The sequence below is a fragment of the Camellia sinensis genome, chromosome 5 (genome assembly GCF_055761805.1).
Source record: "Camellia sinensis isolate YWXY chromosome 5, ASM5576180v1, whole genome shotgun sequence".
Classification (NCBI taxonomy): Eukaryota; Viridiplantae; Streptophyta; class Magnoliopsida; order Ericales; family Theaceae; genus Camellia; species Camellia sinensis.
The window spans coordinates 25,633,743-25,644,494 of record NC_138965.1 but is presented as its reverse complement, the minus strand read 5'-3'; the positions used below and the strand labels follow the sequence as shown (position 1 = coordinate 25,644,494).

General features: G+C 33.4%; 1 protein-coding gene across 1 annotated transcript; it reads right to left on the bottom strand.

Annotated features, from left to right (window-relative positions):
- Positions 1–3,062: 3,062 nt before the first annotated feature.
- LOC114312558 (histidine kinase CKI1) lies at positions 3,063–9,276 on the bottom strand. The gene is made up of 6 exons (XM_028258794.2): positions 9,091–9,276; positions 8,206–8,859; positions 7,210–7,585; positions 6,432–7,039; positions 4,608–5,672; positions 3,063–3,379 (listed from the first exon to the last, which is right to left on the bottom strand). Exons 1-6 carry the CDS (start codon positions 9,274–9,276, stop codon positions 3,158–3,160), a joined length of 3,111 nt encoding a protein of 1,036 aa, XP_028114595.2. The 3' UTR covers positions 3,063–3,157.
- Between the last annotated feature and the right edge of the window lie 1,476 nt (positions 9,277–10,752).

Below are 10,752 nucleotides of genomic sequence, written 5' to 3'. Positions count from 1 at the left end.
TAAGTATATTAAGATTAAGTGGATCTAAATTTTAAAAAAAAAAAATTAATTAAAATATTTTAAAAAATCATTAAAAAATTAAGACTCAACAAACTATTTTTTAAAACTCAAAACTAAACAGAGTGATTGTCATTTTCTCTGAAAATAACATGAACAAAATATCAATTTTTTTTTTATTTTTTTTTATTTTTATAATTAGTTTCTACATATAAAGGTTTAGGGGAAAGCATGTCCTTTTCATCCCAATGTTAGCTTCGTCAAAATAATTACACTGATAGGGGTCAATGTAATTTTCCAACCGTGAGAGAGAAGTCTATATCCAAGGAAAATTGGCCAAAACCCCATAGGACGAACATTTTAATGTGAAAAGGACAATCTTTTTTATTTTTTTATTTTTGTTTTTTTTTTTAATCTTCTAAACCTCTCAAACAGGCCCGTTTATTTTTAGGTCAAGTTTGACATGTCACAAAAAAATTAAAAAGTTATCACTATTCATCAAAAAAAAATATTAAAAAATTAATTTTATCACTATTCACCAACACATCAATCTGATGAAATCAGATCTGTGCTGCGGTTGTGTGACAAAAAGTTGCACAGTTGGGTGCAATTTTACCACATTGCTGTTCGGCCCGTGGAGACCCATCACGGGTCCTGTTTTGATAATCTGAACCGGTAATGTGTAGAACTCGTCGAGTAATATATGCCTGTAAAAAATCACATTGATCGGATATCGATAACTACATGATTAAATCAGTTTTGTATAAAAAAATAAAGATGTTATAATTAACAGTTGGAAAAAAAATAAATCTGACCAGATAGCTATCGATATCCGATTAACGTAATTTTTTACAGGCATATAGTACTTGACGAGTTCTACACATTGAACGGTTCAAATTATCAAAACGGGACCCATAATGGCCCCCACGAGCCGAATAGCATCGTCCAGTGCTATGCCCAAAAAGTAGACAATTACTTTTTACCATCTATTCCACCTTTGCAGACATGACAGCCGTACAAGTCACCCTCTAATCTTCTCCTACACTCTAATTACACACTAATTTATACAATATTTTAATACACATTTTTTCATAAAAAAGTCAAAAAATTAACTCAAACAACCATATTTTTTTCCTCAATTTTTTAGTCTAAAAAGTCAAAAACTACACTTATTTAAGACACCCCAAACAATTCTTAGAAGGACAAAAAATATTTCTAATTTTTTATAGATGATCTAACGCTTGATATATATATATATATATATATATATAGTATAGATTCCACTTGATCTGCAAAATCACAGAACAAAAAAGCCTTTCCGTTTTCCCTCATCGAGCTTTGATTCACAATCCGCCATTTTTCTACTGTTTCATTCCTACTTACAACGTTCCAATTCGGCAGTTCCTATACCATTTCTTCATTTTCAATTTTTGAATTTTTATTGAGTTCTAGTATATGTTGAGAGACAAATTAAAGAAAATTAAAGACAAAACATAAATGATCTATTCGCATGACTATTGTTCTTCTTCTTCATAGTCTTCATCGTTATTGCTGTGCTCTCATCGTTATTGTTATTTACCAGCTCATATGCTTGGCTAATTTGGAGTTCGATTACACCAACCCATATGACTCTACATCTCAAATAAATAAGGTAGTTATGCCAAGGTTATCACTCAAGGAGTCTTGTGCTTTCTTTTTTTAATAACTAGGCAGGCATTGGTTTATGTCACTATTGAGTATTCCTTCCTCATCATAGGTTTTTTTTTTTGATGCCCTGGTTATTGTCAACTAGAGTAATATTTTATTGTGAAAAAAAGTAACATGTTACTGTTTACATCAATATCAACGGTATTTTTTTTCATAGTCAATATGAATTTTGATTGATAAATCTTGATGAGAGAATTCTAAAAATATTAATTTTATTAAAAATTGATATTTAAATAAAAAATTATATCATTTTAAAGTTTAAAATATTAAATTACTCACTAAGGATATTTTGATAATAGTGATGTATGGTGGGCTTTTCAACGAAAACTTTTTATATTTGTTCTTAATACATTAAAATTTTATTATAAAAAGATTTTGACCAAATCTCTCTAAATCCAAACCTCAGGGATATTAGTGTAATTTATCCATTTGATTTTATGCCCTTACTTTTTCTCCTTATGCACCACCTAGCGTTTTCCCTTTCGACTTTCTTCTTTTGAGATAGGAAACTTTCAACATTCCTCGTTTAACTTTTAAAAATCACTATTTTTAAATAAATTATAATTAGAAGTTAAACTAAACAAATTAAAAAAATTTAACATAAATTTTCAAGTCTCTTTAGGTGCAGAAAGTTTCTTAAGTTGGAGATGTTGAACCAACCCTGGTTTGACAATGACAACTGTATAAGTTAAACTCTGATTTGACAACTGTATAAGTTAAAGTTTAGTGCAGATATGTTCTTATCTTGCGAAAAAAAAAGGAGGGATGGAATAATTTTCATTTACTTTTGCACAATGTCACCTCCATTTTTTATAATAAAAATTTTATGAAAAAGCTCCTTCATATAGTTTTTTAATAGAAAAAGATACCCCCAACAATTTTTAATTTTGTTAGATAAGACTCAATTTTTACATATTTATAATTTTTTTGGATTTATTTTCCACTATAATTCACTACAAACAAAAGAACTGAAAAACAATTTTTATAAACCAAACCAAACAAGATATGTTTGCATAAAAGTTTTTATATAGAATGATATTCTTTCATTGTAAATCACAACATTTACTAGTTTGGTTCATAATTTCAAAAAGAACACTATCACATAAATTTTTTTTTTAAAAAAAAATTGGGTACAAAAATTCAATTTGTAAATTATTTTCAATAGTGAAATATAGTTAAAGAGTGATAAAATAATCATGGAGGCACAATACTATGAAGAGATTGAAGAAAAATCAATGGTGCACACACTTGTATTCAAATAATTGTATTTTTAGATTTTCACAAAGAGGTTTGAGATTCAAGTTTATAGAGAAATATGAAATACAAAATCAAATCAAGGACAAAAAGATGCGATGATATGAAAATAATTTCAGAGTGACAACAATGTGAAATGTTCAAAATTGAATTGTACCAAGTAGTTTCTCCATGAAACAACAAAGTTTTGAGAAATTTCTCAATGTTGTACATATTTGTCAATAGATTGAATGACATCCAACAACTTGTCTACTTGTAATGGCTTTGTTAAATGGAAGTCCATCCCAGCATGGATGATTGTGTTGCTTGCTTCTTCATCCATTGAATGGGCTGTCAATGCTATGATTGGAATGTGGATTCCATAGTGTTTCTCTTCCTTCCTAATAAGCTTTGTTGCTTCATATCCATTCATTATTGGCATCTATTCAACAAAAATACATGAAAAGTACATTCTTAGATGGAAAATCATTGATAGGCTTAGTTGCTGGCCGAAAGTGATCAGTTCTACTATTAACATAGAAAATTAAACAAAGAATGAAACGTACAATAGATGAATAAATAAGATTTTACGGAATGTGTTATTGGGACTCATTTCTAAAAGTTTTTATTTGTTCATATACTTTGTCTAATTCTGTTGTGATTGAGGCCTCGTTTGGGAATAGGTTAATTTAGTAACTTTTTGGCTATTTGGCTAAAATATGAGCTAAAAAAAATTAGTATGTTTGGGATGACTTTTTAGCTTTTTACGAAAAGAAAAATAGAGAGAAAAGAGAATCTTTGACTTTTTGGTATGGGTTGTTGGCTTTTTGACTAATTTAGTAACTTTTTGACTTTTTAGCTAAAAGGGAGGATTCCCAAACAAGGCCTGAGTAGACTTCTTATTGAGGTGTGGCATAGTGAATTTTCCAATGAAATGCTGCAACCTCAGTTGGTTCTGTATTGAAATTCAGTCAAAAAAGTAGTCCTCTTCTTAGAATGTAGGTACTTTATTACAAGGAAAATCATTAATATGCTGAGTTTTTGGCGAAAAGTAACTGACGTGTTACATTTTCATTGGATTGTGATAAAGCGGGGCCATCATTAACCAAGAAAATGCAATTACCTTTTGACCGAAATTCGGTCTAGAAAGTGGTGCTCTTCTTAGAATACAGAAATGAAATAGCTTGTACATGTATATGTGATTGAATTATCTCCATGCATAGTGAAAATTTGCATGGTTTTGGATTTTTTAAATAATTCTTAGGCAAACATTTGGAAGATTTAGGCAACTTTATTAAGATTAAACAAACTAGATCAAGTTATAAATGCCCTACCAAGGTCATACAACTCAGTGTCAAGGAGTCATGAGCAAGATCTTTGATAGCGCTATAAGGAGATGAATCAATATCAATCACGGTGTAGTAATATCGGGAGTATCAATTGATATGCATAAGGTGATGCGATCGTGAATTTGTTAAAATTCTCAGCATTGAAAAAGAGCTTTATAACAGCTCCGTGTCGGTTGTGAACCAGCTCATGAATTGGCTATGAACTAATATGTATCCTGAACCATCTTATGCAAAGGATTTCATTCCCTTCATATATAAAACTTTTACCAAAAACTAAAGAAATAAAAAATAAAGATTCAAGATGAGAGTTCATTGAATTACCTCGCAATCCATGAAAATGTAATCGTAGGGAAGAGCCTGAGAATCTCCTTCTTCCCTCCTTTGATCACCAAGAACTTTGCAAACTCTATCAAAAGCCTCTTTCCCATTCTCACAAACATCAACATTCGCTCCGAGTTTTCGAATTTCAGCAGCAACCACCATTCTCAATAGCTTCAAATTATCAACCACCAAAACTTTCTTCCCATTCAAAGGCCTCTCACTTCTTTTCTCACCATCTTTCTCTATCACAATCTGTTTCAGAGAGTGCTCTCCAATCTCATTCCTAGTATTTTCCACTTTTGGATCTGTTTCAATTCTGAATCTGTGTGAATTGCATTGAAACATACCTCCAAATTCAGGCAATAGTCCTAAAACTCGATACAAACGTGATCCATGAAATGGTTTCGACAGAATGTGATCCCACGGAGGAGCTGACCCATGCTCTTCGTGGCCTCTAGAAAGCATTACCGGGTTTTCTAACCAAACAACCTTACACCGGGGATTTGGGATGTCTTTCTTGAAATTTCCCACAATTGAACATAGTTCATAGAAATTTCCCGCACTTGAATCAATCACAATTAGTATGAAACTTGTTGAGCTTTTAGAATTGGATCCTCTAGAATTGGAGTGTCCGGATTCTGATTTGGACAAGTATTCATTCATACATAGCTCACTTTTCTCTGAAGAACTGTACTGAGAAAGGTCCAATCTGTGTTTTACCTTTTTAAGGATATGGAAAAGGTCCTTTGCTTGCTTGGCAACCGATACTTTTAGGCCTAAATTCTCAATCACTTTCTTTGAGACTTTCCTCCGTTCTTCTCCTGCGATTAGGAGCACGATGTGGGACCCCTCTGATCTCGGGGAAGGGGACCGACGATGGAGCCCAAAGTGTTGGTGAGAATCAGTTAGAGAAATTTCACTGTTTAGGGTAAGATTGTCTTCTGGTTTTTCATTGTCAGTGGATAGAGAATGACTTGTAGTGAGAAAAATGTTGAAGCTGAAGCAAGTGCCTCTTTCACCGGGGTCTTTGTCAACAATTTTGATCTCTCCCCCCATTAGTCGCACCTGGATTTAAGTTTTATCTTGAATCAGAACATGTATATCAAAGTAATAAAAACTTAGATATCAATTTATGAGGCAGTTCCAGTGCACAAGACTCCTGTCACTGCACAATTTAGAAAAGATCAGATGTATGCAGTCTTAATTCTACATGTAGAGAGACTATTTATATGGTTTCATTTGTTTTGGCAAAAGACATTTTACAAAGGAAAATATTCTCCACGAAAAGCTTTTACTAGGAAATATTTTTTGCAAAAAAAATATTTTTCTATGTTTGGTTGTGTCTTTGAAACTAATGTTGTAATGGTTGTATTGGTGGTGGTGGTGATGGCGTCGACAGAAGTGGACGTGGTGGCAGCAGGAATGGTGATGGTGATGGTGATGGTGATGGTGAAGGTGAAGGTGAAGGTGGTGGTAGTGCAGTAGCATTGGTAAGATTGTAATTCAGGAAACATTTTCACATTTTAAAAGAAATTAGGTTTGTTTTCCATTGACGACAAAAAACATTTTCTGTTGAGTTCCTTTTCCGTTGTACCAAATAGAAAAATGTGGAAAACATTTTCAAACATACGGAGCATAAGGTGAACTAAATTTTATGACAGTTCAATGCTGCAAATTTGTATAGGAGGCCTTTTCTAACTAGCACACTAGAAGTATTTTTTTGCAATTTTGAAAGCAATAGTGGCTTTAACTGTTTGATTTGCAAACTAAAGGGGTGAAATCTCAAAAAACAAAAAGACAAAAAAATAAGCATAATTTACTTACCAGAGATTGAACAATACCAAGTCCCAAACCACAACCTTCCTGTCCAAGAGCTGCCCTATCACCAAGTCCCAAACCAGACTCTTTCTGTTCTTTAACTTGCACAAAGTTTTCAAAAACAGATTTTTGATGCTCTTTGGGAATCCCCTTCCCCGTGTCGTCCACCTCTAACACAAACTCCACATGGTTAGGATTGTCCCTAACCATTTGAACCCGATCCAAGTCACCAAAACTTCCATTACTCCTAAGAAACAACCTCGACAAACAGTTCAAAACACCACTCTGGTTAGAAGCAATTATGACATTTTCTCTACTCGGTTTCTTGACCATTGCACGAACCGAGACATGACCTTTTGATGTGAACTTGACAGCATTGCTGATCAAATTGTACAAGATTTGTCTCAGTCTTATCGTGTCTCCTCTAACAAGATTTAGTTTGAAGATGGAGCCATCGCAAGGATCAAGCATGACGTCAACGCCTTTTTTCATGCCAATGGGATAGTACAAGTCGACGACATCCTCAAGAAACTGGGCCATGTTGAATTCTACTTCTTGGAGTTGAATTTTACCAGCTTCAATTTTACTTGTATCGAGAACAGAATTCAATACACCTATGACAATTCAAATTAAGCAAATTGAAGTACATTTATTTATCATATCAAGATTAGAATTTCAATATCCCAATAACTATCTACATTAAGAAATATCTCATCTACTTTGAGGGAAGAAAAAAACAGAAAACAGATTCTGAAAACTCAACTAGATAGGCTCGAAAACTGACCTAGAAGGTCTTCGGCACAAGTCTGCATCTGCTGCAATTTAGTATCTGTCACAGAATTAGGAGTGGTTTGTTCGCGACAGATATCTATCGACTGAGTTATGGCTCCCAAAGAGCCACGCACGTCGTGACTTGCACGATCAAACGCAAGGCTCTTGTTCATGCTCTTTCGCTCTGCTTGTTGTGTCGCTTCCATTTGTTTTATGAGCGTGGCACATAAAAACATCTCTCTTCTTGCAGCTCTTAAGATTAAGGTTATGAAAATGCAAAGAGAGGTAACTACTATAACAAACATAAGCACAAGAAGTGTGAGTGCTAGCTTGCTGTTTTCTTGGCCCAGACTTTCCAATCCTTTGGTTGGGAATGCTAGTAAATATACCTGAAAATAAACAAATAAATAAAAGAATCTATGCAATGAATGTATTACAAAGAGTTAACTGGATCATCACATTGCCATTTTAGGTACAAAATTGAGGTGCAAGTCAATCCATTTTATAGGACACTCACTCAATGTTGCTTTAACTTCTATTAATACCAGCATTTTTTTAGGATTAAATCAAAAAACCAATAAAAAGAAAGATGGTTTCCTATTCGATAATCATGTCCTTTCTATGATTTTTCTATTTTTACAATTGTAAACATGATTCTATGTGCATCATTAAGTGCGTTGCGCTAAGATTCTCCTAATGAAGTAAAATGTAAAAATGTTTGGTGTAACTCCTGCTTACAACTTAAGAGACAGAAATAGCTTAAATAAGCTAGAAAAAAAAAACGATTATTTTTAAGACTATGAAAGGAGTGTTTTTAATTTCTGCCTATTAGCATTTAACTAGAGAAAAATTATATTAGAGAGGTCTAATGTACATGACCAAAATACAAATAGTGCGTCACATGTTTCATTAATAATAGCAATTCTAACACGAGTTGGATGAAAATCTCGCATCAAACATCTTTCCCTAAAACTTCACTAATAAATTTCACATTGAAATTAAGACATACCGATTGAACTCCTGCAATTTCAAGGGTTGAGCAATAGAATATGTGATTCATTCCTCCGATTTCTGAATCAAAACGGTTGGTTTCACCGGCACTAGAATTGCACAAATGGTTATGATCTTCAATGACACCATTCTGTTTCAACAAATGCAAAGAAACCGTGCCATTGTTCACTACTATTTTAGTGTCTGGGATCTTGGTTTCGACAAGAACTTGCCCATCACTCGTAGCCAAGTATAAGGTCCCACCATGAAAGTCTATACCTGCAAAATGATCAGAAACAACTTTTGCTGGAAATCCAATTGAGATAACCCCTATCCCATCTATGGCTACACTGTTAAGGAATAGAAGATCTTGAGCTTTGTTCCACCCAGTTTCTAGTGAAGAATACGCGGTTTTTCTATTCAAGGCTCTTTGAAACAACCTTGAATTCGATTTCAGCAAAGACTTTGAACTATTTGCTTCTCCGTATAGCGTCCCAGTGTCAGGGTTTACTGGCTGAGTGAACCATGTTGATGAAAATGAAGCGTTGGAAAACACCGCAAGTGTTTGATCCACATCATTGTAGAATGAGAACATTAGTCCATCTAATCCGATATACGAAACTTGTGATAAATTTGGGATTGTTAAAAGTGCTAGTAACAAAGTTGGTGCAATCTGAGGAACATGTAAACAAGTTCAGCAAGAATAAGCAAAATATCCTTTCAATTTATATGAATTGAGAGTCAAATTTATTAAGTCTATCTGCATAGAAATAGAACACAAAAAATTCGCAAAAGAGAAACAAAGGGGTGGGCCCCTCATGTGAAACCGACCTCTTGCCTCTTTTTGTGAAACTTCTACTGTTTTATATATGTGCAAACCATACAACAAATTTATAATACTTGCCTTAGTTTGAATGGCTTGGAAAGATAGTTCAGTTCGATTAAGAGATGAACTTAGAGCTCTTGCTAAATTTGATGCTGATGAATTCAATGGAAGTAGCAACCTCGCAGTGGTTTCAATTTCTGAAAAGGATCTGTTTCGGAGCTCATTGGATTGCAATGTCACTAGGTGCTCGATTTGCTTGGTCATCAAACACAATTTTGAGATCAAGAAACTTGAAAATCCCTGCCATACATGAGGCTATTAGTATACAAATCATGCAATTTTTCAAGGAAAAAAAAATTTATTCTAGTTTTAGTACCTATCACACTTGCAATTTCTGCACATTATTGTAAGGGCAAATTACACTTAGTTGTAGTTCTTACATTTTGTTCTCTGTGTCATTTTAGTCTTTACACTTTCAATTAGGTTGATTTTTAATTTTGAATTTTGTGTCAATTTAGTATAATCGATAACATTTTCTTATAGAATATGGTTATTAAGTTAGTTGAGATAACCAACTAAGCCTAACCTAGTTGGCCACCATGTTTTCCTTAGGGCTTAGTTCCAAGGAGGTCATGTGTTCAATTTTCCTTAGGCGGGTTGAATTAAGGGTGTGCAAGCACTTAGTGCTTTGCCAAGGGTGGAGAGATTTTCTCCCATAAGTACTAATCTAAAAACTAACGACTAACATTTGCCGATCCAAAAAAAAAAAAAAAAAGAAAAAGAAATATGAGGTTAACTCATTGAGTTAATCAAGTTTAGCACTTCATCCCTAAAAACAAAACACATGCTGCTCATATGTGTATTTTCCATTAAAAATGCTAAATAACATAATAAATTGAACTAATTTAAAAATGCTAAATAACATAATTAATTGAACTAAATTGAGACATAATCCTAAACTTATGGCAAAATCAATCCAACTAAAATTAGAACCAAAATGACACGAGAAAAAGTATAACACCTATCAGTGTAATTTGCCCAAACAAACACACAGAGAGAGAGAGAGAGAGAGAGAGAGAGAGAGAGAGAGATTACAAGGAGGATGAGAAAACATAGAGGCCTTAGAATGATGATGCTTGAGCAGAGCTTCATAGGGCTTCTTCACTGGTTTTGGTTTTTGAAGACGCTGAAATTTTGTGTTTTGAAATCTACATATTGCAGCCAATTTGAATGTGAGATTATAGGTTAATGAAAAGTGTTGATCTTACACAGTCCTCAATCATTCTTGTTCATTTGAAATCAACAATAGTTAAATTAGTTTTGAATAAAATGATGTAAAATCAACAATATGCATGGTACTAATGAAATAAGAAAACAAAAGCAAAAATATTGGATTAAAAATATATGGATTGGAGTATAAAGTAATAAGAAACATGTGGTACACCATTAAGTATTTACCAGTTTACTTTCGAGCAAAGCAAATTAGTCCGGTCCATGCATAGCCCAAGAAAAGAAAAGAAAAGAAAAGTGTGAACTTCATGAGTGAGAGTGAGAGAGAGAGATTTGAAAACAAAATGAAGAGATTGAAGAGTTACGACTGTTTTGAGAAGTAGAAAGAGAAACAAAATCTTGGAAGATTGTTTCTATTAACAGAATCTTGTAGATCATTTTAGAGACTCCATCCCATAAGAGAGAGAATAGGAGTTCCCATATGGGGGGATTGTTTAGATTTCCTAATGG

Bases quoted from the DNA above. Each gene is read 5' to 3' on its own strand.
- LOC114312558 (XM_028258794.2), bottom strand. From the start codon at position 9,276: ATGACCAAGCAAATCGAGCACCTAGTGACATTGCAATCCAATGAGCTC. The intron at 8,860-9,090 runs GCAAGTATTATA...CATGTTCCTCAG, and splicing joins TCCAAGCCATTCAAACTAAG to ATTGCACCAACTTTGTTACT. The intron at 5,673-6,431 runs GTAAGTAAATTA...ACTTAAATCCAG, and splicing joins TTGGTATTGTTCAATCTCTG to GTGCGACTAATGGGGGGAGA.